Source organism: Serinus canaria, chromosome 2 (assembly GCF_022539315.1).
Source record: "Serinus canaria isolate serCan28SL12 chromosome 2, serCan2020, whole genome shotgun sequence".
Classification (NCBI taxonomy): domain Eukaryota; kingdom Metazoa; phylum Chordata; class Aves; order Passeriformes; family Fringillidae; genus Serinus; species Serinus canaria.
In genome coordinates this window covers 53,789,728-53,817,159 of record NC_066315.1, presented here as the reverse complement: position 1 = coordinate 53,817,159, position 27,432 = coordinate 53,789,728, and the positions used below count along the sequence as shown (strand labels likewise).

Below are 27,432 nucleotides of genomic sequence, written 5' to 3'. Positions count from 1 at the left end.
ATAATAGATAGTCTAGAAGCAAAACTGGATTTTACAATCATTGGTTTATGATTGTTTTTAATAGCCAGTTTCATGTGACCTGATGTGATTTGCATCTGTTGAGGAAAGAGCTTGTATTTCATATTAATGACTTCATTGGTAAATTTGATAGACTAAATCTTGTTCAAAAATATGGTATAAGAATGGGCCTAAATCAAATCTTAATACCAATGTTCCTTCTTCACTATTGGCATATTGAGTTGATTGTTGTCACTAATACTGTTCCAGGATTTTTTCCTCCAGATCAAGGCCTCTTGGAGTTTCAAATGAAAAGTTCCTCTCTAGAGGAAGTTTCACAAGGACATGTATTCATAGGAAAAGAGGAATGGCTTTAAAGAGGTCAGGTTTAGATTAGATAGTGGGAAGAAATTCTTTCCTGTGGAGGTGGTGAAGACTGGAATAGGTTGTCCGAAGAAGTTGTGGAGGCCCCTTCCCTGAAAGTGTTAAAGGTCAGGTTAGATGGGCTTTTGAGCAACCTCATGTACTGGAAGGTGTCCCTACCTGTGGCACAGGGGTTGGGACTGATGGTCACTAAGGTCCTTCCCAACCCAAACCATATTATGATTGTCTTGATGAATTTTAAGGAATACAGCAAAAGCTAAACATAATAGGGAAAAAGAAACATGTCCTAATTTTTTACATAAACGTTTATCTGATTCATAGATTGAGATCTTAGGCATTGTTTTCTGTCTATTCAATAAACTGAAAATTTTAAATTTTACACAAATTTTTTCTTTTAATAATTGGTCCTGCATTTTCCAAACTGCTGATATGTGCATTGCAAGACATAACATTATATTTTTCAAGGAAAATAAGAATCTTCATATTTACAGAGCTGAAGTTTGCTTTCCCCTTAGCTGTATGTACCAATCCAAGTGAGCAATTATTACAGTGAATGTGTTCTTTTCAGAGGAACTTCTACAGTTGTGTCTTTGAACTACTAAAAGTACAAACAAAATTTCTGATCAAATCTCCTGTTTGACCTCCAGACAAACCAGCCACTACATTTCATGCAAATGTTAGGTAAGAAATTCAGACAATCCATCATACAGGACAGTCCACAGATACGTTAATCTGATTATTCTAGATAAGTATCCCAAGCAGACTGTACTCAAAATTAAGTGGAGATGCATCTTTGGTGTAAACAGATGCAGATTTTTATCTGCTCTCTTGTGTCCTTCTATATCAAGCAGCTTCCACATCAAACATCCAGTTTGTGGGTATGGAGTGGGTTACAAGCCTGTGGTTGTGACTGATATTTTAAAGCTATTTATAATTGATGTTAACTTTTCTCCGCTGTAGAAACACAGTGCAAAAAGAGGGAATTGGTTTTCCTTAATTAAAGCAGGACTTGCTTAAAGAGTGGTCAGGAGGATAAGAAAGACAATGACAGAAATATTGATTTTTCCCTTTGGTTTCCTTTTATTTCTACCCAATCAAAAAAGTTTCCTTGCCATGCTGGTTCCAGAACCAAGTCAGTCTGATGTATCTGGTTTCAGTGGTTGCAGTGCTCCTGGCTAAATTCCCTCAAAGACTGTGATGTTTTGTCTTTCCTCCTGACTCCTCTTCTGCTGCCAGCACAGGCTTCCTTTCCAACTTTGAGGCCACCTTGATGAGGTGTCCCCTGGGATGTGTTTATCCTGATTGACCTGAATGCCTCAGCAGCAATGACCCGGGGTGCTCCCGACCCTGAGAATTACACAAAGGTCTCTGGAACAATTCTCCACTGAGCTGTCATGGAGGGATCACTGCTTGTGTGCTTGCATTTCACTTGTCATATGCTGATAATTCGTAGGCTTGGAATTATCAGTGAAGGAAAAAACCCTTAACAGCTGCCTGAGAAATACACAAAGTGTTTAGAATTCAAAGTACTTCCAGAGCATTGCCATGCCCTTGACAATTGGTTGCTATATGTAATTATAGCATAATGTAATTATTCCAATAGTCGTCTTTATCACTCTGTATTATGGAAAGTAATAAAATCTGCTGTGTCTAATTTTTCATCTGGAAAAGCCACCTCTGTAAGTGAACTACTGAGAAGAAAAGCTACTGTAGTACTACAATCAGACAGTGTTCATGCTCCCTGCCCCCTGCCTCCCTTGAGTGTTACTAATAGATTACTTTAAAGCAGGTGCTTGATTTAATCTTGTCAGTGCTATTTTGCATCTCTGTACAGAAGAAGGATGGCCCAAGAAAAATCAGTAACAGAGGAAGGGATGGTGTTAGTTTAAGGATTAGGCACAGTTAGTGGAAATGGAATAGTGCAGATTCTCACTAGCATTTCAGTTTATCAGAGATGCCTTGCAAAAAACCTTTGCCCAATATTCCAAGGCAAATTTATTAACTCACTGATCCATGTCTATGTGTTTCTGAATTCTTTTTTTCCCTTATCCCTTTTGCTTTATTGATTTCACTGTGCATCCTGCACTTCAGGAGTCAAATATATGATGTTTTTGTAATCATTTGTGGTGTCACCTGTAAGCCCCATATGCTTAGGTTTTATTCCCTGCCTCTCCCCTCTTCCTCACTCATACAGGTGAAGGCTCTGGCTTGGAGCACAAGACTGCTTGTGAAGAGGTTTACAAAGACTGGTCAGGCACTCTGCCTTCCCTGTATTGTTGCCATTTGTTTGCCTCATTGAGTGCTTCTTAAGATTCAATTCACACATTGATGTTCTTTCACAGTCACTGGACTAACCGAGTAAAGGACATCCTAAGGGCTTATGTGGAGTGTAACTGTCTATATGTGCTCTTCCTTGCCCCCCTCCTTGCACTGGGATGTACAGGTTCAGTACCAGACTAATCGGCATCTGGCTCGGTCTGCTCCATCCAGCTGTATCTTCTTAAGCCAAGCCAGATGTTTGAGGCATCTTCCAAGTGTTAAAAAAAGCACGGTCTTGTTTCAGAGCTTATTGTGAGGATGTGACTCTCCTGCTGTCAGAAACAGAGCAATCTGGGAAACCAGGTTATCCCAGTTGCTTGTCAGGCCAAGAGGCACCAGCATGGGAAATTCAGAAAGGTGGCTGGAAGGACAGCTTTCAGCTGGAAGCCAGGGCCGAGAATGGATGTCATTGCAATGATGTTTTGTTTTGCTTTGGAGTGCAGTTGTTGAGAAAGGGGCTGGCCTTTTCTACAGCCGGGCTGAAGTACTGCCATTGGATCCTGTCTGCAGCAGCTCCTAACCAAAAGGTTTAGGCAGAGAAACTGTGAGAGACAAATGCTCACTTTGAAAATTTAAAGAGGTTTATTAAAGCTTAACAAAAATACAACAAAGGACTAAGGAAAAAGCTGCAGCGCTGGGAACTGCCCCTCGTGCATCCCTCATGGCCATCAAGTTCATCTTCAAGATGGATGCTCAGTCTTTTATACCCCCTGGGGCTGCATCAGCCAGCCCTGGCCCCTCCCAAAGTCTGTCAGTCAGCTCTTCTTTGCCATTTATCGGTGGAGACTGCTTTCTTGTAACTTGAGGTCAGGTGTTGCCATGCTGCACCCCCTAAGCACGCCCTAAGCTTTTCCATTCCCAACTGCTCCAGGTAAGGGACACGTGTGCAGCCTTCTTTTTTACCTGTCATGGACAACCCTGGCTGTCTGATGGCAACCAGACAGAGTGGGGGGAAAAGGGAACTGTGGGGAGAACAGAGGACATCTAAACTACAGTAACATAACTGTACATCAGTAAAGCTTTTCTTAATATTCACACAATAGCACAATAGTTATCCCTTAATTGCGAGAGCCAATCATTTCATTATCGTTTATAACAAAACTAAATTTTGAAAACAGAAATGAGCTGCTAGTGAATAGGGAAAGGCCCTCATTGGGAAGAATTACATAGGTTGCTACTTTCCTAACAATTTGTGGTTTAGACTGTCTTTTTTTCCTTTTCTGAGCTAGAAATCTGGGAAGGTGGTTAGTGAGTTAAAATGAAAATCAAATTACTGAATATTTGGAACAGAATAGGAAAAAGCAAGAGCTGGGTGGTGTGGCAGGAATATCCACTCAGATCATTTTATTTCTGTCTTAGTCACTGGAGATTTCCAGGGCAATAAGGGGTTCAGTATTAAATAGCTATTAGGTTTGTGACTTTTAAAGGAAGGCAATTTGTGTAAGAGAAGCAGACAGTATATCAGCCTTCTCAGAGATGGGCTCTACAGTGATTGGGAGCACTTGCAGGACTCTTACTGAGAGGAATGTGATATGTAAAAATAATTATCTGAGGCAATAATTCATTATTTATTCAAAGCAGGTGAGAGGCATGAAGTAGAAGATGAATGTGGAATGATGCAAATCTTGGTAGCAAATCCAGCTGTAGTGTTCAGAACTCATACCGCCTTTGGACTTTCTTGGTTATGTCCCCTGCTTTGCCAGCCCTAGAAAAGTCTGCGCAGCAATGCCTTCCAGTGCATGTAGCTATTGCATGCTTATTGACTCACTATTTATATACACTGTTTCTAATCTTCCATGTCTTCAGAAAGAAGGGGCTGAATTCCTTGAAATGTAGGTCTTTGGCCCTCAAGTCTAAGTAGGTCTTTCAAAGAACATGGATGCCTCATGTCTCCGAGACTAGAGCCTGCTCTTTACATCAGTGTTGGCATCAGACCAGTAACAGAATGGGACCAGAATTACTCTGCCCTCCTTGCAATGATCTGTACATAAAGAAACTCTACTTTGTTAGCTAAGAAACTTGAGAAAATGGAATAAATTCCTGAAGCAAAAGGAGATCTTGCTCTTAGTTATTCCAGCTCAGCAGGAGAAGGGCTCAGTTCAGTGTTGCATCACGCAGAGCAAAGGTGTTGGTTGAGTTCTGATTGCAGATCCTGGCAGGCACTCAGAGTATGGCACAAGAATTTGATTTTCAAGATGAGTTACAAAAGATGTGGCTTGAAGTTGAACTTTACAGTATGCAAGTGAATAAAATCCTTGTCTCCATTTCTTATGTCAATTTAATTTTTTTACGGAGATGCTTTCCTGAGAATACAAAACAAGAGATTTGGGGGCTGAGATCCCTATGCAACTACATCAAACATCCTAATGTTGACTAATAACAGCAATCTGTCATACAAACATATCAAAATTGGCTGTGCTTCATTGGTAATGTTAATCAGACTGCATGGCAGTACCTTCTGTCACCAAAATTATTTACAGTAAGTGTGCAGATATTATTTATGGTGACCTACTATTTCTTCTTGAATGAGGAATTCTATTTCTTCTCACACATGATAATCTTGGCTCCTTTAAAAATTAGCTCTGTTCACTCTCAGACAAATTATTAGGAACAAATAAGTCATTAATTAAAATGTCTGGAACTATAACACTGCCTGATGTTTAATATTAGCTAAATTTTGGCTGAGCTTGCTGAGAGTAAAGGAAAATGCTCTACTGTCAGGAGAGATGTGTTATGGTCTTTTGCAATACATACTGAACACAAAGTTTTTTCTTAATGCTATGGTCTTACCTAAATCTGTGATTGTTCTCTTCTACTTCCATGGTAGCAATCTAGCCAAATCTTTACTTGCTTAATCATAATCTGAATGAAGTGATCGCCGTGGGTTTAGTTTTTTTCCAGTGAATCCATTAAAAACAATGTATTTTATGTTACTCTAGACTGCATTCAGATACCAATTTTAGTGTTAGACTGCCAGATTCAAAAAAATCTGATTGAAAGCTGCTGATTTGAATTTCATTTTTATTACATGCAAAAGAAATGAAAATAATTAAAGGAAATAGAAATACTGACCACATACAATGTCTGGAAATATAACACTAGTTTGTGAAGTTTACAAGAAGGTATTAAATAACTGTCTTCTTTTACTTAGTAAAAATTTATTTTATTCAAAAAAGCTCAGCTTTTGCTTTAAATCTGCTGCAAAATAATTTCCACTGTGTATCTCTAATGTGATTCATTCAAATGAAATAAGTGTATTACATACTTCCTCTGTTGTGATATTTTTATTTTTTACTTGATGCAGCATGTAATTCTAGAATGCTTAGTTTTTGAATTTCCCAAGGAAGGAAAAGCTTCTGTGGTAGCTAAAATGAGGAGGCAGGACAGATGACGATTGCTACCTTTTTAGCCTAACTTCTTTTTGTAAAAGTCAAGGATAAGAAACTAAATATTTAAGGAATTTTAGTATAGAGAAAGCACAGATGTATATGCATACCTGTGTCTTCAAAAATTGTGGAGAAGAGGTAGATGTTTGCTTTAAGTAGTTGTTTACCCTATTAGGAAAAGGCCACTTTACATGTATGTGCCATAGATTGCCTCTTGAGTGCTTATTCACTTATTTTCTCAGTGCATGCCAAAAGTATTAATTTATTGCACACTTGCAGGACTGACATAGACCAAAACCTGCAAGGCTGAGATGGAGAGAGACCAGACCTTGCAGAACTGAGGTGAAGAGAGGCCAAAATCAAACCTAAGAGCCAGAGAAGCTAGGAACCATTTAATGCCCAAATGTCACTGACTGCTTGCCCAGGTCACACGAGATTCCCATGGCAGCGTAAAGGGCTGATCCCTTACTTGATGAATGTTTTGTTGGTGCCTTGATCTCAAGACAGTTTCCTTGAGAACATTTTGGATGTGGATTATAAAGCTGCAGGCTGCAATGTGTGGTAAAAGCAGGGCATTGTCTACATAAGCCATGTGTGGATGTCTGCTAATTAGATATAGAATGAAAGGTATTGGGTGAGTTTTTGCATGTATAAGGAAAAACTCTTAAGTGTCTGAATGTGCTATAATCTGTTGGCATTTTAGAACTTGATCTGCAGCTTGAAAAGCAAAGCCTCTTAAAAAATAATTTTTGTAGTAAAATTCAGGCACAGGATTGCCATTCCAATACATAAGGAGAAGTACAATGAGTTCCTGCAAAAAGGAAAGCAGCTGTAATGCTTTTTATCAGTAGAGAAAGGCTGCTTTCTATATAGCAGGAATTGCTTGTGTATTTGCTTTACCTTTATATCTTGTGTGGATGCTAGGGATTTTAAAGTATGAATTTGAAGGAAGATTAGGAAAGAGATAGAGTATAACTGGGCACATGGACTGGGGAGATATGTAATACCTGTGTGCAAAGAGGGATATGGCTGAATAAAACACTTTTTAGTAAATATCAGGAAAAATACCTAGAGAGATCAGTTGTGGTGTGGTAGTTTTGGGGTTTTTTCTGTAAAGAAGTAAAGCTTCTGAGGCTTTGAAAAATCTTTTAATTAAACTGAACACAACACTTGAGAAAGAACAGAGAAAAACTTTCTCTTTAGAGGTATGGACAGGATAACTTGAAGGTTAGTTTAATCTCCATAATTTATCACCTGATTAGTGTATATATATTGCCTTCTCACAGCAATCCAACCCTGGAGAATGTTAGGAAGAGTTTTCCTTGCAACTGTCCTCATATCTTCAGAAGTGTCTGACAAATCTTTAACAGAATGGTTTAAAGGTCACTAGTTTTCATCTTTGTTTAAAACTGCTGTACATGGAGAGCTTTTTCAGTGGTAGAATAAGGTGTGGCAATAGGGCTGTTCTGTGCCTGCTCAGTGCAGACATAACCTGCCTTGCAGTGAATCAAGATCAACCTTCCTAGCTCTGAACTAGCCAGTTGGCCTCCCAGGAGTAGAGGCAGGATTTAGACCTGTTTAGATTGTGAGACCCACCAGAGAAGACAAGAGGCATTCAAGTACAGCCTAGGCTGAGCTCTGTTGTCCACTAATGCTTGGTTAGGTGCACTACAGTTTCCAGTCCCACCACTGGCTGTGGTAAGGACATAACCATTGTCTACAAACCCCAGTTAGTGAAGTGTCAAATAGTCTGAAAATTTCATAATATGGGGGACTATGTATCTTCATGTCTTTATCTCCATGTGGATCTGCTTCCAACTTAACATTCAGGCAAAATTAAGTGAAAATAATATGTTTGGAAGACTTGATTGAGCTAAAACAAAAGTTTTTAAATGTGCACACAAAGCCTTGGTTAGCTTCTGGTGCATCTTCTCACAGCTTTTTGAAGTTGTAAGGTTTTTTTAGGTCTCTGATCAAAATGCACAAGCATGCCTTGATATTTTTTCCTTTTCTTTCTAACAGCAGTAGTTTAAAATAAAGTATGGGTAGAATGAAGGAAAGCGGAGTAGGAGAAGCTCCCAGATCCCCAGAGATCTGATTATGTGTTAGAGTAGTGCAGTATGGAAATTTTAGATTTATTTTTAATAAAAAAAGACTCACTGTCTTGAGTGCTGGTATCAGTGAGTGTTAGGTCAGGTTCACTCAGCAATCATGTTAGTCTGGGTAGCTGATGAGAAGGTCAGAGCACAGCTGGATGCTCTGGAGCCTTCTGCTTTGTCTGGGCAGTAGTTAGGGAAATGTCTTGCATCCTTGCATCTTCCAGGTAGTCTGTTAGACCAGTCTGCCCCTGTGTGTGCACCCAGTTCATTTTCTCACTTGCATTTCTATTTTACCACAATATGACACTCAGCTCTTTTTGCTGCATGCAATTCCTGCAAACCCATTCCAGTTCTTTGCACAAACAGCAGTGGCTTGCATTTTGTATTATGAATATTCCTGACTGTTCCATTGCCCTTTGTCAACAGAAGATGCAGGAGGCCAAATCCTGTTCTCAGTCATGTAGGGGAAGATCATGGGATCTGATTTTTCATATAGATTTCAGTTCAGTGTAATTTGCCTTAGGCATACCCTACAGCATTAATAAACATGAGAGTAGGACCCCTGCTTTCTGCAGACGAACATTCTGTTGTTCTGTGATTTATCCCTTTAATATATAGGCTGTGCAGGGGATTGTGCTCACAGATTTGTTAGTGGAGTGGGTTCTGAACAGAACCTGTTAGAACAAGAAGTTGACTATATAGTGCCTTTGCAATGCTTGTACCCATTATGTTGTGCTAGCTTGCTTTTTCCAGGGATCACAGCAGTCTGTAAGAAGAGCTAGAAGTGACACTTCAGGAATCACTGTTGCTATGTAGAGCAAAGGAATTTCCCACTAGGAGAGATCTAAGGTACACCAATGCAAAATCTCGTGTTGCAAAGCTCTGTATTACTTGCAGAGTAATTGCAGTTAGTTGGACGTATGTTATTTATTTTATTAGATGTCATATTTGTCACCTGTTCAAAGCTTGAGGCATGTCACGTAATGGAAGGATTTTCAGTGGCTTGTAAGCTTGTATTTTCTGATTTCTAATTGAACAGTCCCCTGAGTAGTTGTTTATATTTAATGTGTTTCATGTGGAAAAGAGAGACAGGGAGAAGGATATACAGCCCAGTTTCCAGGTGTTCTCTGTCTTTAAACCCACAACCTTTGCTTATCAAAAAGGAGGCCTTGAAGATTAAACTGGCGTCCAACTTAGCAAGTAATCATGTGCTCTCACATCTAAGTGCTGAACATTTGTTCAGCAATTTCACTTGAGATTTGAAATCCTCCACAAATAGAAAATGCAACTGTGTGAATATGATGTGTGACCTATTATTATTCAAGAATCGACCTCAGTTCTGTGGAAATACAGCAAGTAGCCTGTATTTCACTTGGAAATGTGTTCATATTCAGTGCAACACTTGCTAGTGATGAAGTCAGAGCTGCTCTGCTGGGCAGTGCTTTAATTTCCCAAGCTTTCCCTTATGTCTGTCAAAATGTCAGCATGTCAATTATTTCTGGTCATTGCTTCTAGATAATTTGATGATCTTTGATGGAAAAAGATTGTAAAGCCGAGTGGTGGTTGTTGCTGATGCTGCTTTTATAATTATTATTGTTATATATTTTCATTGCTGTTAGCTTTGCAATATTTATAGTTGTTAAAATACTGAACAATTTAATTTTATTTTGAGTTTGTGAAACTTGTTTTCACTGTTATACATTAAGATTCGGCACTTGCCAAACCTATGCAACCTTTCTCATTCTTGGAGCCACAAAATTCTTTTTAATACAGAAGATAGAGCTAAATTAATAGCAATGTGCCTTTGAGTTTGGCATTCTTTACAACATTGTTACTTCTGACATGAAGCTGTGGAGGTATGGCTAGGAACTTTCCTCCAGTAAGTTCCCAAAAGCAACATCTCTTTGGTGTGTTAATTTTCTACCTGTAGTTAACATGGATAGTGTGGATAACAACGAATATTTCTTCAGTCTGCCTTACTTTTTCTGGTATCCTATAAATATGCAAGCAGGATGTAGACCTGGTGTGGCAGTGTGGGGAGATACCCAGTGTTCAGCAATGTAAAGCTCCTGCCTCTCTCAGGCACCAGCAGATATTGGAAATGTTATATAAGCCGCCTTTCATAACGATCTGCCTAGAGAAAGCAAGAGAGATTTCCTTAAGTTTAAATTAGCCATTCACTTCATTAGAAAGACTGGAAAGAAAAACTGGAGGAAGAGAGGACAGGAATATTATTTAAAATTTGGAACACAGAAGTTGACCTGCATTGTGCTGAGGATTTGTATAGTTTGGCATTCTCCTTTTGATCTCTATTAAATGATCCTGAACCGATGGGGTATTATAGACAATGAATAAACTCTCCTCACGGAAAGTTTCTTCTATTCCTTGTGATATGCAGCTCTTACACTGAGGCTGAGAGGTTTTAGAAACTGTCAGACAGAATAATAAGAGGGAAAGAAAAGACTATTATCTAGTCACATATCTAGCCAAGTTAGAGCTTAAGACACAAATTAAAAGCAGGCAGAAATTAATAAGAAAACTAACAAGCAGTGGGAAGTAATTAGTATCTTTCCTGATGGATCAGTCTTGAGACTAATTTTGCTGTTTTTATTAATATCCCAATACCAAAAAGAAAAGAGGAGCTACTGAATTGTCTTGATAACACAATTTTTGGACTTTTATCCATTATAGGAGGATATTTCTCCTTTCAATTTGCTGTCTTCAGGTAATCAAAAATCTTCAAATCCCTTTGTACTTATCTTGTACTAATAGACAGAGTTGTGTAAGAATACTCTTATGGGGTTTTTTTTGCCCTCAGCACACATTTGGAGGCTGGTCTCAATAAAATCTGTCCAGTAATCAATATTTAAAATGCAGGTCTACTCTCACAATCCAAATTCTTTTCAGAGCAATTACATACCTTTGAAAGTAAGGACATACTGGGAAATACTAGCCAAGGAACAAAAATTCTGTGGCATAAAGTCTGTCCAAATGCAAGAGAGAGAGACTAGGTGTACTAGTCATATATATTTAATTAAGATTTAATGATTAAAAATGCCTTGCAGGGAATTTTATGGCATCCAAGTTCCAAGTTAACATCTCTGGCTATTTTCTATACATTTTTCATAGTCACAGTGCTCTTGGGTTTCTTGGCTGCTGGCAAAGGAACATGATAAGATAGTGTTTAGGATGTCTAAAATTTGTCAACCTGTTTTCTCCTTGTTTTTCTTACCTTGAGATGTTCTTGAGAATTGGCAATTAATCTGGGAACTGAAGTAGATTCAAATACAGTGTCTGCTTATTAACTTTATTTCTGTAGAATGTCTGTCATCCTATGTGGTAAAAAGCAAGAGTTGTTAACCTGAAGCCCTTTAAATTAAAAAAAAAACAAAAAAAGCAAACAAACAAACAAACAAAAAACCAACAACACAATAGAATCAAAAAAGCCAAAACAAAAACTTGTTTGGTTACTGCAATTAAATTGGTGTGGGATAGTTGAAATGTAGATGGCCTCTCTTGCTCCCTCCCAGTTCAAATGGCTGAATTGCAAGGAATGCTGCACGCTCTATTTCTTCAGCTTTGTGGGGCACAGATAGGATTTGTGGTTAAGGCAGCTTTTCTCTTCCTTTATTTCAGAAGAGTGCTTGACTCTTATACGCATTGGTGTGAGTGCCAAAGACAGTTTTAGCATGTGTTTAAGTGAAGTTGCATTATTATATCATGAAAATGATACAGTTCTTTGTCTTGGTTCAAAGTGCATGCAAGTCAACCAAAAAGATTGTCATCAGCACAACTGGGTAGTGGCTCTTGCTATCTACAGTCAGTGGCACATGCTTCCCTTTTGTCAGACACTGGTGCAATTCCAGCACTCTGATTTCTCTTCCAAGAGCTACCTCATATCTTAGTACATAAATGCACACAGAGGGGCAATTACTGTTTTCAAGCTATTTTCCAAGAAAAGCAAGGTACTGTAATCAGACCCATCACTAGGTTAGGTTCCAAAGGGCCTAACCATCTTCGTAGACAAAAGCTTTTCACAGTGCTGTTTACAGAGAGAGACTGACCATCAATTAAAACCCTGCTCTCTGAACCTTCGTTTTTCAGAAAAGGGCACATAAGGGAAATTTCAGAGAAGATCTAAAAATAGCAGGTGGCTGTCACTGTGGTACTGTGCTCTGTTTTAATCGTCAGATTGAAAAAAAATAACACGTTTGGGTTGCACAGGGATGTACAAAAGTAGGTCTGCTGTTTAAATGCAAGAAATGGGTATGAAGAGATATGGGTTTAATATGAGACTGCAACTCCTGACAGACCTTTCTCACGCAACACTCTTACTTCTCTGCTCAGTTATTTAAAAGTTTTAAAAGATGTTAGTGGCCTTCTGATAAAGGTGTTGCAGTGATGTGTATATCCCTGCCCTTTCTGACCTGTGAGCATTTGTTTGCTTTCATTCACCAAACTTAATACATAAGAAGAATTTACTCCAGTACAGATAAAACCTGGGAATTTTTCCAGCAAATGTGCTGGGGGGGGGTTTTGTCTGCTTGTGGGGTTTGTTGGTTTACTTTTTTTTTTTTTTTTTCTTTTAATTTGGGGAGCAGGGGGGCAGATTGCTTCCATTTGGTTTTTTTAGATTTAGAAACATTTGGGTTTCTGGTTTTTGGTATTGGTCAGGTACCAACTAAATGGTCTCATATTTTGTTCATTTTAAGTAATTGCTATTTCATGAACAATAGACTTTTCTTTTGAAAGGGGGCAACCTTATTAATGCAGATGAACTCTTTCATTGCTATTATCTCAACAAAAAAAATTATGATGTCAAAAAAAATCCTCCACCAGAAGCCACATGCTGCCTCGTTGAAAACAAAAACAGGAAACATTTTATTTGCTGTGGAAAAGATCGCATCAAAATAGAAATTGGGAAAGGGAGGAGAGGTTGCAGCTGTTGCAGTCACTTTCAACTACAGAGCGCTTTTTTTGTTGTTGTTCTTGTTGTTGTTTTAAATGCTTGTCAAATTTGACAAGTTCATGTTGTTTCTGGGTTGTGGAACTGTGCATATGTTTACATATACTTACTGATTTTGTTTCTGCCACCAGATAGTACTTGTTTAATAAATAAAGTGATGTTATATAAGCTTATAAGTGATAGTCAAACCTGGACATTCTTGGTTTTCTTTTCAGTAATGGGGCTTTCACCTGAATGTAAATGTTAGTTATTTGGCTTTCAGAGAGTAGCTTTCAACACAATTAATTAATTATTTCAGTCAATCTGAGTGGCAGTGGCCCTTAATGTGCAATTGGGTGAGTGAAAACATCATGAACCCTAGGACTGGGGGTGAAGCAATCCATACAGTATTAGGTTTGTACTGATGTCAGGCAGTCAGCCAAATTTGAGTCCAAAAACTAGAAGAAAATTAATTTCACTTACTTAAGTATTTTGGCTATTTAAATATCAAAGATAATTTCCTGCTGGTTGTAATTCATAGAGATAAACCAGCCATGTTAATGTGGTCATCATGCTAGCTCCATCTTCCTACCTATAGGAAATCTATGCAACTTTTATGGCTAGAAGTTGCTCAAATTAGAGGTTCTTGTTCTGCCTGTCTCTCTACAATCCTGTATCTTTAAACATTTTCAGAATGTTTGAAGTGACATTCTAGCCTGCCTCATCTTCATCCCATGCTAGACTTGGTTTCAGTTCTGGTAGAGGTGTTTTGGGTCAGCTGTGGAATACTGGGCCAACAACCACTATCAGGGTTTCTGCCATCTCTGCAAACAAATTTTCCCCAAATATGGTTTTGGTTGGTTTTTTTATGTTTTTTTGTTTTTTTGTTTTGGTTTTTTTTTTTTTTTTTTTTGATGCTGATTGAATGCTCTGGCCTCAAAAACCACCCTCCTATTACAGATGAGCTGGTAGAACATAATGTCTGTCGTCTGTTGAACCTGTAGGGTTATGCATCCACATGTTTTATCTTGTTTGCTAGGCCTGGTCCAAGACCTGCAGTCAGATCCTGCAGTCCATTTCTGTTCCTCTTTCTGTACATAAAGCAGTTCTTTGCTTCAATCCATGTAGGTTTTTCCCAAGAGTTGTATTGTATTTGCTGGGGTCCCCAGACGGAGGAAAGAATGATGAATCTGACTCCATGTTCTCAGAAGGCTGATTTATTATTTTATGATACTATATTATTTTAAAGAATACTTAACTAAACTATACTAAAGGATACAGAAAGTATACTTACAGAAGGCTAAAAGATAATAATGAAAAGTTGTGACTCTCTCCAAGCCCTGACACAGCTTGGCACTGATTGGCCAAAGAGTAGAAACAATTCACAGCAGAAACAAATGAAACAACCACCTGTTGATAAACAATCTCCAGACCACATTCCAAAGCACCAAACACAGGAGAAGCAAATCAGATAATTATTGTTTTCTTTTTTCTCTGAGGCTTCTCAGCTTCCCAGGAGAAAAATCCTGGGCAAAGGGATTTTTCCAGAAACTGTGAATACCGCAGAGTTGTTTTTCAGTATCAATTGCATTGGGTCCAATTGAGGATGTAAATGCTTGTCTGCTTCACATTTGTGAAGGAAAATGCTGGGGAGGCCAAAACTTTCAGGTGGATGCAGCTAGTGTATGAGGAATGTGAAGGTTGGAGTCATTCTCTGAGTGGGCTAAAGAGGAGAAGGATACCAGAGGGACAAAATGAAATTCCCTGTGCCAGAAATTTACTTTAAAAGGAAGAGATATCTGGGAACCCTCTGCCTCCTTGCTCTTAAATGACTTCTTCAGGCTCTCCAGTGTGGAAATACTGCATGCCAAAATAGTAAAAGTGAGGGAAATAAATTTTAGGGAAACCTAGAACATATGACATGAGAAAAGGCTGATGTGAGCTCTCTTGTTCAAACCTCCAGAAGAAAAGGTGAGCAGCAGATCATATTGCTGTCTTAAACCTCCTAATGGAAGGGCAGAGAGAAAGCAGAAAGAGATTCTTCCTTACATTGAGGTAGGAGAAAAAGCAACAACCACAATTTGTAATACAGGAGATCCCTGTTTGGGATCTCTCTGTTTCTTTCTGGGAAAGAAAATTCCCCAGAGTGGTGAAGCACAGGAAGAGGTAGCCCAGGGAAGTGGCATCTCCATTTTGGGAGATGTGACACCATTTCCATCTAAACTTGGACTGGAAAGCGCCTTGAGAAACCTGAGCAAATCTAACGTACTCTTAGCAAGAGATCAGACCAGACGACTTTGAAAAATCCCTTCCAAATGAAGTAGTTCTGAGAATATGCAGCTCTTACCCAGTTGCTCAGTGAAATATTAGGATAAAGTGGTTACATTACTGTTTGTGAAGGTGAAGGCTGGGGGAAGGAGAATGTTTGGAGATAGCATTTAATTTATATAGGTTTCTTAAAATTTGTCAGTGCTGTGATTTTGAGAGAATCTACCGGCTGTCTCCTTTCTCCTTCTTTTGCTTGAGGATGTGTGGCATTAGCCCTATACATAAGCACATCTGTTTGAGTTTGATAGCTCAAAGTTGAGATTCTGTGCTCAGGTATTGTTAAAAGACTGAACTGAATGCCACTGGTGCACCCACTGAGCTCAGCCAGATACAGGCTTCAAAAGATAGCGTTAAATGGTTTGCCATAGGAAGACCTGGAAGATAGAGTACACATTAGGATATTTTATGTATTCCATTCTAATTATGTTCCCATACTCAGGTTACAGAAAGAAAAAAAAATTAAATTCTCTTCAAAGATTAAGAAGAACATGGGAGAATGGGCAACTACACACTGCTTCCTACAAACATACAATGTCCTGTGATGTGTAACATTTCTTAAAATGGAGAAATGCCAAGATGTTCAGATTGACATTTCCGTGCCTGTCTGAATTCAGTGTCTGACTGAAATATAGGGTTCAATAATCCTATTGTGTCTGACACACTCCTCCTTCTTTAGCAAAGTGCCTCCCATAGCTGCTATACTAAGACAGAAGAGCAAAAGCTTCATACTCTGTGTCTCATCCTATCCTTCACCAAAGCTGTATCGCCATCAGATTAAATCTATTGTTTTCTTTCCTGCTGTGTGCTATTGATTTTTTTAACCTTTCCTAATGTTAAATTTGTTTGGCTTTTAAACTTTCTTACCAAAGGTTAATGTCATTAAGTTGAGCAGGTATCTATAAAACTACATATGTTATTGCCTATCTTGTGTTGTTACACTGTCCTTTCATTAAGCTCTGACTGCATTGGATAGTTCTGTCTTGAAGATTTTTGTCATTCCAGAATAATGCAGTGAAGGTTGAAAGGAACTGCATTACAATTGTCATCCAATTCTGTGGCATAAAATATTGAATTTGATATGTCAGGAGCAACAGATTTATCAGAGGCTCTTATACGATCAATGAACATGAACTGCACAGACATTAATTTCAGCAAGACTGTAAAGAGGATGGAGGATCCAGTTCTGCTTGTCCCCTCCCCCTGTTTAATCTGACCACACCAGTCTCTTTGACATTGTGGCAAAAGGAGCAGCACTAAAATCTCTGCCAATTCTACAACTGGCTATCTGTTTGATTTGGAAGGAGAATAAGAAATCACAGTTTAACGTGAAGAAAGTGGTGGCTTTAATGGTAGCACTCTATCAACATTTTTTGAACTGACGATCTACAGCAGTACTTGTGTAAAGCATTAAATGTGTGGGCAGTGAGTAAACAGCTCCAGGCACTTACAAGCACCAGCTCTTGCTGTACTCACAGGTACTGCATTTAATGAATGGTGCATCTGACATCCCATTCACATATTTACACTGCATTCCAGTGGTATGTGTTTGAGGCCTTTTATTGTGAATTTGCACAGAAGACAGTAGTAGGGCAGAACATATATTGTCTATGCAAGGTGTAGCACAGTTTTCTCCCAGAGCAGAATGACCTTCAGTGCCCTCCAATCACTATGTTGATGTTATCTTGCCTTGGTAGTACCTTGCAGTTTCTCTAGAATAATTTTTTGTCAAAAAACATCCTGAGATGCTAGGCAGGAATTAAACTTAGGAGAAATAAGAAAAAGGAAAAAAAAAACAAAAAAAAAAAAAAAAAAAAAAAAAAAAAAAAAACCCAGACACCTTGATATTCCATATGTGGAAAGTAGAATTGCAGCCTATCTTGTGCTGACAAACATGCTTGTTCAAGATCAGGCTTGTTAATTTGTTAATGACTGCCAGAAGGAGTATTTTGCTGAGGGAGAGCGAGGATTAAATTTTTCATTCATAAATTGGTATCTGTAAACCGCTTACTTCTGCCAATGCTGTGAAGCCAAGGAATGGCTCTGGCAAAAGATAAAAGGCTTCTCTTCTCTACTGCTAGTTTATGAGCTGGCAGCTGAGGTTGTGTCTTCTCCCATACTCAGCAGTAGCTGTCCCTGCCACTGATTTAGTCTTCATCTGTCATGCTCTCAAGCTGCTCAGAGAAAACTGAGGTCCTGTCTGCTCACGGTTTCTCACAGCTTGGTCTCTCTTCCCACTATCAATGCTGATACCAAGACTGTCTGAGAGCACCCCATTCTTAGTGAATGGCACACCTTTTCATTTAGAGTAGCTTTGATAAACAAGTTCCCTTCAGCAGTTTTCAGATCTGACTGAGCTTTCCTGAGTGGGACCGAACAACCCTCTACCTTTCCTGGGCTCCCTGGGAATCGCTGGCTGGTGCTGCCAAACTCACGTGTTCATTACGGGCTCCAGATGGCCCGTGTCATGTCTCCCCCTGCCAATTTTACATTTTTGGTCTTTTCTAGAGAAAAGTGAAGATGTGGCAGCTCTTCAAAGAGTTTTGTGCTTAGCACTGAGTGCAGAATACAAGTACCTTTTCCCTCACCACTTTGCAGGGGAAGCAGCATCACTTCTGCAGTGGCGGTCTCTGATTACATGTGCTGTTGCAGCTACATGATGCTTCATCCTGGCAAGCCTATTATTACTACTTAAAAAAATATTTAGAGCAATATCAGGTCTCAGAAAGGCTGCTACTTTTGACCAGTTTTCTATCAGAAGTTTTTGAGAAATGTAATAGAAAACCTGTTATTATCTTCTTGCTTTTCTCTTCTACTTTATCCAAATCCCCTACTGCCTGATGACTTTATTTGGTTTTATATGCATTCTGGCTGTGTGGGAAAGCGTTTCAGTGGTAGTGTATGCCTTCCTGTTGGAGGCTTGTTACTTTGTTACATGCTATTCACTAAACTCTGTCCCTTCACAAATCTTGGAAATTTTGTCTTCTCTACCTTTATTTTTATCACCAAGGTAAAGGCAACTTTAACATTTTTATGTTGGTTTTGTTGTTTGGGGTTTTTTCTGATGTAACAGAGTTATGTACTTAATACACAGAGGCACACATACAAAGATTCTGTATTCTGAATGCTTTTCTCTTATCAGTTGTTATTGTGTATAGCAGAAACATAACATCTGTCAAGTAAGACAAAGTTAGAAGGCTTTTAAGGGAACCTTGAGATAGTAGGAGAGGGAACTTCTAAATCCAATGTGTATGATTCTAATTTTAATTCACGATGATGTATTAGGTATATTTTATTCTTTAAACCTCTTTGAATAGTGACTTTATGAAGTAGATAAACTTCACTTTTCCTTACTCAGCTTTTTATCAGAGGCTTAGAAATTGCTTAGCTTTCAGTTATGAATTCTGCACTCCTGCTCTTCTCTAACATGTTCTCGGCCATAATACCCAAGGAAATTGTTGTTGAACCACTGCAAATTGACTGCAGTACAACTGCACTGTTTCTGAGGTGCTTGAACACTTTTGTGTGCTCACATTTGAGTGTGTGTAGCAGAGACACAGTAAGTGCAGCATCAGAGCGGTCATTTTCCTGAAAATTACCAATCGCCCAGGGCTCACTACACCAGAATTTGCCCATCCAGCCGACCACTGTAAAACATGCTTATCCAAACTCACAGATGTACTCAAATGGCTTTGACTATATACTCCTGGACCTATCAAACTGCTGGTTCATAGTAACCAGTTCAACTGGGACTTAGAGTTATTGGGCTCTGTAAGGGTCTTTTACATAATCCTGCATTTCTGTGCAGAGACTCTGCATGGTTGTCTGCAGTTAATTTCACCAAAGATGTCATTAGTTCTCGAAATTGAAAAATTACTGACTTTTTTTTTTCTCTCTGTTTTGTTTTTTCTTCACTAGGGATGTGAGTTAATTGAGACCATGGATCAGGACCTCACAGATTTCACCAAGTGCCTTCAAATACTCCAGAAAAAGATAGAGAAGAAGGGCCTCCAGGTAAAGACAACACTTTTTTTTTTTCCTGTGCTTCTTAGTAATTACTCTTTTTCTCACTGTATCTAGGTTAATCTTTCAAGTTTGCACTGAAATGAAACTATTTTCAGGAGCCTTGACATTCTGCAGTTTTGCCATAATTTACTGCACATTTGTAAGCATTGATGCTTCTGCTAAAAGGAATTACAAAGTGTGTCGATGAACAAGTGTTAGCTTTCTTAAAAGGCAGCTCGTATTGATTTCCGTTAATGAACTACCCAAAGTGCAGAAGGCTGTTGTGGCTGGTGTACAAAGAAAGAGTTCCACTTTGGCATGTAAATATATTTTCAAGTCTTGGCACACCAAGCCTTGATGTTCAGGTTCATTCCCCTTTCTCTCACCTTTCAAAGGTGAAATGGAGAGGGGAAATCTTGTCCTACCAATATTACAAATGGTAAGCAATACCTCCTTCTGCAAAATGTTCCCTTGGAATCAAAGGCGGACTTTGCAGAGCAACCAGTGCACTAAACTTAAAAGAAGCCATATGGAGTTGTCCATCTCTTTTCATGGGAAAGGCAAGGGAGACAACATTCCCTCTCCCCATCCACAGTTTAATTTTGGAGACCCCCTTGTTTTGTCTCTGAGATGCACAGGTGAAATACCTTGGGAATTTCAAATGTGATGAGTCGGCGGCAGATGAGTTCTTGGGATTGCTGCCCTTTCCTCTCCATGAAAGAGACATTCATAACAGCTGACCTCTCTCTTCTGCTCATCATGTATGAGAGAAGAGAGGGAGCAGCTGCTGCATCCTTCACCCCCAGTGAGGACAAGAGGCCTGTAAGAAAATTAAAACAATAGCGCAACATGGAAAGAGATGTGTCTTTTCCCATTTTCATTGTAGCAGGATGAGAAAGTTGCCTGATTTCCTGAGATCACCATTCTCCAACAAAGCAGCAAGGGATTGAAATGCCAATACCCTTCTCTCCTTCCCTCCTCACTCCAGGCTGATAAAAAATTCACCAGTTTTTGCTTAAGCTGCTTTAAAACTTCTTGTTCTTCTTAAGACAATAAATGACCACAGGACACTTTGGAGTGCTGTCACACAATACCCATCTGCAATTGCATCTCAGTCCAATGCTGTTGTTCATCAGGGTTTTTTTTCCCCATCAGTACAGACAGAGATGGGATGGTTTCACTATACACTTGTATCACTGTCTGGCTGTAAGCCAGGAAACTCTATAAAACAGTTTATTTTCTTTCTCCCTATAATTTATCAACACAAGAGCTCAGAGGCGTGTCTTTGCATCTAGGACAGGAGTGGTAATGAGTGCCATTGGAACAGATGAGCTACCTATGGCTAGGATTTGGTTTGAATTCAGCAAGGAGCTTTCCTCTTAATAGAAATGGCCTTTCAATGAAGAAGAACTTAAACACTTCTTGGATTCAGTTCATTATCCAATCCCAGCTATTGCTAGAGAGCAAAATTTTTTAAGCTATCACAAGAGGTTTTATGATGAATAATCAATGTGTGGTTAAAATAAGAACAATAGGAATATGACAGCCACAGCAGGTGTGTTTAAACAATAAGCAGTCTATTTGTAAAAGTTTGAGTTCTGTGATCACTCTCACAGTAAAGCTGTGTTTAGTTGACTAAAGGATACCACACTGTGATCTTTGAGGATATTTTGTAAAGTACAAGCCTGAGTGTGATCACAATTGCAGTGATTGTGCGGTGTTCATGCCAATGCACTAAATCTAAAATTTCAGTTCAGTTATAATTGTATGCTGTTACATGTAAGGGATGTGCTTTAAATACAGTCTGAGTTCTTCAGAGGTGAAAGAAGTAACACAGATAAATTTTCTAAAACTAAGCACCATGTTCATTAAATGCTAGCTGCTTCTTGTTTGCAGTGCCTGTTCCATAAAACATAATAAGATGCTATCTTATTCATGCACTCTAGATGAAGCATAATGCATTTCTACTTCTGCTCTTCTGCATTCTCTGACTAAGGAATTTGAAGAAGTCATTGACTCCACTTAGGGAGATAAAAAGTGAAACTTAGGCAAATGTAAGACTGAACTGTATCAGAATTCTATAAATTATTAGTTCAGTTTCTAATTTGCCCTTTGTTCAGAAGCATTGGTTGTAATTCTTTAGTAGGAGGTTTGTTGGTTCTTCAGAATGTCCTGATGATGCAGAGAGTAACTTGATGTCTGGTCCTTGAATGACAGAGATTCTGAGCGCTGCAAAATACGCTGGCCTCAGTTTATACATGCAACCTCTTGGCTGCTCTGAGACTCTAGCCTCTTTAAATACCTAAATTTGCACTTAATTTAGGTTTCTTTATGGGCAACATTCTGCCATAAAAATGTCAAGTACGACAAGAGACAGCCATAGACCTAAAATCTTTGAGGAGAATGCAAGTATTTTCAGCGGAGAAAGCTGCTGTTGAACTCTATGGTCACCTGAGAGGTACACACAGCTGAGAAGAAAGGGAAGTCCAGGGTCTGAAACTTAGAAGTGGATAAAGAAGGAGTTCTTCATCTGCATTTGTGTTTTTTGACCTCAAGGACAAACTTGGATGTCACAAAGTGGGAGTTATCTTCCTTCTGTAAAATGCCATACAAGGTTTTCCTTTAGCAGAGAGTATTAACTAGTGGAATATGTCTTCCTGGTGCCAAAAAAAATATGTTTTTTTCCCCACTCTATTTAAAGCATTTGTCAAAGAGGAATAAGACAAAGAGACACTACAAATTTGTTTTCCCATGATTTATAGTAGAAGTTACAAAACAAGGAAGGTATCTCTTCAGTATCTTTAAAAAATTGATGCCACAGTCATGCTGTGTTTGCTGCTATTTCTGGGTAGCAATATGTTAAGCTGGGAAGTTAATTGCATTCAATGCATACCATGGATCCACAATCCCACAAGGTAGTTTGCCTGGATGAAATTCAAGTGTGAGTAGCTGAGGTATTTAAAACAGACCTCCCTACATTGGTCAGAGAATAAGTTAGCATTTACCTGCTATACTGACTGGATTAAAATTTCTACTCTGATTTATCAGTCACCTCTATGGAAGTTCTATGTCATGGAGGTTTTTGAGCTCACTTGAACATATGCAGGTGATATTTTGTTCCAAAGGGATTAGGTTTGTGTAATTTACTTTCCATGTCTCTATGCTTTTATCCTCCTCCTTTTCTTTCTCCCTGTTCATCCAAATAGCTTTTGAAGAAATAACTTTTGAATAGAGGAATAGCATATTGAAAGACAACCGTGTCAAACAGCTTTCTTGGAGGTCAGCTGAATGAGAATGCAGGTGAGGTAGACACTCTGTGCCCCTGCTTATAAAGAAGAATGAAAAAAATGTTAGCTTAGATTTTTACTGGTAGTTAGTTTGATAAGAGCCTTAGAAATTCTTTACTGCTAGGAAATACGTAGCTAAAGTTGATGGTCAGCTGAGATACAAATCAGGGAGAGAAAATATTTCATTAGTTTTTGAACTCCTTGCTCAATATAAAGAGCAGGAATTCTGTGTTCTGGAATAATAAGCCAAATTCATGACTTCTTTTTCCTTATTTTTCAAATAAACACTCTTAGAATAGTTACTGAATCCCCAGGGTAATAAATTTCTGATTTACATTGCATATTTTGGTTGCATAGCCAAGTCATGCAGAAAGAAGCATTTCAGTCATTTTGTGAGATCTAAGTCACCTAATTATATGTATTTCTAATTACGTACTGCAGTGAATTTTAGAAAAAGCAGTACCCTTTATATGTGCAAGCTAGAATCAGTCTCAATCTTCCCTCTCCACAGCCCTAATTCATTTGTGAATTGCATTCTGTTGGATGGGTGAAGCAATGAAGTGCCACCAAGAGAATCTGACTCCTGAAGTTTCTTTCCAACCTAAAGGCTGTTAGATATTTTTCTTTCCCTTTCTGCATGACTGTGAGTATGCCTGCACACAGATGTGTGGTAATGTTCCTCACTCAGGGTCACCAAATGTGGTGGCGTTCGCAGGGGTCCCAGGACGAGGGAAGAGATGAGAAACTTTACTCCATGTTTCAGAAGGCTGATTTATTATTTTATGACATATATTATATTAAAAGAAAATTATATATTAAAACTATAGAAGAATAAGAATAGAAGAAAGGATTTCATCAGAAGGCTAGCGAAGGAATGGAATGATAATAAAATCTTGTGACTGCTCACAGCCTTGACACAGGTGGCTGTCATTGGTCATCAAGTAAAAAGAATTTCACATGCTGGGTAAACAATTCTCCGAATCACATTCCAAAGCAGCAAAATGTGGAGAAGCTGAAGCGCCTCAGCTTCTCAGGAGAAAAGATCCTGGCAAAAGGATTTTTCATAAAATATGTCTGTGACACACATGCACGTGCAAGTATGTATATAATTGCAGATCTTTTCTGGTAGTGTTCCTTCCTGGCCCTAATTGGTGCTTTTTAAATGTCTCAATAACTCTGTCTTTATTGCTGCTATGTGTGTCTTTCACATTGTTTATGGTCTATTAGATGTGCACATTTTGCTTTACTGCTTTAATCACTATTTTATTCATTCTGTAGTTATATGAGTACTTTCCTTTCCTCATTACAAGACCTTCAAATAAACTTATGTCTGTCTGGTACTACTTTCAGTTCTTAATTTTCTCTCATCTTAACATAAGCTATTTCAACAAACCAACTGAACAGGCAAAATTATATCCAAGCTTACAATATCTCTTATTTAGGGATCAACAGATCTTGCATTAGAAGTGTATGCTATTATCTTTGATTTGCAGATTGGAAAGGAGAAGGACAAAAGCAATTTGTCCACGGCCTACCAGCATGCTAGTGGTATAGTTGGGAAAGATTCTCCAATTCCCAATATTCATCAAATGCTCTTTCAATAACAGCATCTCTGGTCTCAGCTTGTAGCAGCTCATGCCAGTGAGAACTGAAAGTGTGTTTATCAATTTTGCAGCTCCAAAAAGAATACTCATAATATAAAGATAGATTTAAGCCATTATCTTTATCTCAGTTACAAACTGTACTTTCCTTAACTGTTTCATCTAAAATACCATTTAGTCTTAAAACTAAGCTCTGGGACTTTTCATTTAGCTTTATTATCTTTTCTGCTTAAAAAAAGTTAAAGCAGCTCATTTGGTTATATGGGCTGAAGATATAAAAAATGAGTTTTATTGAAACCCACATGCCTTTTAGTGGCTTAATGTTAGTGTGTTTAAATTGATAAAAGCACCAGTGTCAGTATGAAAAAGGGAAAATATCCAAACCAACTCTTGCTGAAAACCCTTGGCAATAAAGGGATACTCTACTAACATTTCCATTTTAAAATTATGCTTCAGAGGTTCAATCAGTCAGCAGTCTGGGGTATTAATTCTTTTAAGTGAATGCAAGCCTTCTTCCCTTTCTACTTTTAAAAAAGTGTCAAATCAGTCCATTTACTTTTATGTTGAGCTAGGCTAAACAAGTTAGTGAAGTCCTGTGTTTATAAAGTGCCAAAGAAAAGATAGTGATGTTCATATATCACCTTCAGCTATACAGTGTTCAAATACTTTACTAAGCCCTCTCTGGTTTGTCTTTATAGGAGAAAAAAAGGCCCTGAAGGAAAACCCAAAGTACCCTAAAACAAAAATCAGAAGATACTTTAAAAGAGAGTAATTTTTTACACAAAGACAAGTCCCACAGAGAAAGAGTATAATTATTGCACATACTGAGCTCTATTTGGTTTAGTGGTTTTGGCTATCAGCTGAGGTTATTCTTGATTATTTGGCTTTTTTAAGCAGCAAATAGATCATTTTCATTTGCTGACTAAATCATAATTCTGCTGCTTATGTTGGTAGTTGGTAATTTCAAGATGGAACACCACTTGTTTTCAATTCTGAAGACTTTTGGGTGTCCAGAAGAGTAGTGGGAATGGCTCTTAGAGTAAAGCCTAGGAATGAGGATCATCTGTTACCAGGATTTCAGAACAGGGAAGTTGCAAAAATACCAAACTAGGGGGGAGAGGCAGACTGGAAGATCCCAAAGCTGACATGAAGCAGAAATGTGAAGCTTTTTTAAGAATCACAGAATGGTTTGGGTTAGAAGGGACCTTAAGGATCATTTAGTTCCAACCCACAGCCGCAGGCAGGGACACCTTCAGCTAGACCAGACTGCTCAGGGCCCCATCCAGCCTGGTCTGGAACACTTCCAAGGATGGGGCACCCATAACTTTTCCCTGGAACCAGTTCCAGTGCTTCACCACTGGACCTGAAGGACCATAAGGACACTGAAGCTTGTGGATTCATTGTCAAATCCTATATAGAAGGAAGGGCTGAGAATAAACCTATTCTGTTTTGGTGGCACTACTGAGTTTTTCTTCTTAATGCTTCACAGGAGAATAAAAATGCAAATGAGATATATTTTAGGGGAAGTTAAATATGTGTAATGAAAAGGTTCTTATTCTGTCAAGTGCTGCATCAAAAGATTTTTCATGAGTTATTAATAGTAATCTTCTTCATAAACCTTTCCTGTCCAAAAGAAACAAATGAATCTGAAGTGTTTCCTGTTAGTTCCACTTCTAAAATGTAGAATTTTATAATATTTTCCAACAGGAGTAAATCCCTCTTTTAGGGCATCAGACATATCCTTGAAGACTATTTTAACTCTTAAGGTCCAAGTCTACCTTGAAGGAATGCAGTATCTAATCCATCTTCCCCACTGCTGAATTATTTTAATGCTTCCCATTGTAAAGGGTGGCAAAATCCATTTCTTATAATACGGGATATCAGAACTTGCCAAAGAGAAACCCTAATATCATGTAAGGTGTCTTCCTGTTCCACTGTAGCTGTGAGCATCAAGACACAATGAGTATCTTTGCCTTCAAATAGTTTTATGCAGTATGGGTGTCTGCAAGAACACAGTGCGTCACATACCAAGAAATTTTTTTTATGCAATCCTTGTATGTATCTACTGGGGCTTTTATTGGACCTAGGATGATAATTTTTTTAAGACAAAAACAGGGCAGGGATTCTCGAGAACACATTGATTTCAACAAACAAAGTTTGTTTGTTTAAAAAAGTTAAATCCCATATCAAGCTTTGGGGAGAGGAAGAACAAGGGGAAAAATACTGTTTATATAGGCAGTTCAAGGGATTCAAGAGATCAAGGATATGCTCATTAACCAGACTGCAGAAACTAATGAGGAAGCCAGCAACTGTTCTCTCAGCTTAGTTAAAGGCTAAATATATTTGAAGCAGAAAGCGTGTGGTTACTACAGGTGATGTAGTGTTCCCTTTGCAACCACCAGTTTTGCTCTGTTTGTAACTTTCTCATAGGAGATGTGATTCTCCTCCCCCTTTCAGCCCCTTCTGCTTTGCAGGAGCACAGCTTCCCTGAGAGCAGCTATTGCTGAGCTAACTACCCTTGGGCTACAAGGACACGTTGTTATCCTCAAAAGACTGTCATACTTGCGTGGGCACGGTCGTGGTCATGGATGTTGTAGGGGGAGATCTTGAACAGCCATGTCTTTTGACACCAGGAATTTTTTTGCAGTTCAATGACTGAGACCTCAGTTTGTTGCCAGAGACTTTGATAAATAGCTTGGTTTTGTTTGTTTTATTTTTGCTTGACCAATGAATGCTGTAGTGTTATGAAATCTCCCATAAGTTACAACTATTTTTATTAGATTCTGTTTAGTTAATGGAATGTAAGTTTATTGTTAAGCATATTAAGAAATTTGAGCTAGTATGATAAATTTTAACTGCAGATTATAATAGAGCATTTTTCATGACTCAAATTGGTTTCTTCTTACTAAATTGAGATGCCTGTCCAGAATGACAGGTTTTTTGGCTGTTGCAGAGATCGTTTCATAAAAACTTCTAGCAGTTTTCTACATTCCTGAGTGTAAGAAACACTGGCTTTAGAGAGCACGCTTTCCTTTGGCTTTTCCTGACATTTAACTCTGCACCTCTTTGCTGATTCCAATGCTG

The 27,432-nt window shown here is 38.5% G+C and overlaps 1 protein-coding gene across 2 annotated transcripts in view; it reads left to right on the top strand.

Annotated features, from left to right (window-relative positions):
* The window catches only part of TPK1 (thiamin pyrophosphokinase 1), a 310,282-nt gene that overhangs the window by 167,110 nt on the left and 115,740 nt on the right, over positions 1 to 27,432 (top strand). For both annotated transcript variants that reach the window (XM_018918197.3, XM_009093850.4), the window contains one exon: positions 19,374 to 19,469. In XM_018918197.3, the coding sequence (XP_018773742.1) occupies positions 19,374 to 19,469 (96 nt within the window). The remainder of the gene's footprint in view (positions 1 to 19,373; positions 19,470 to 27,432) is intronic.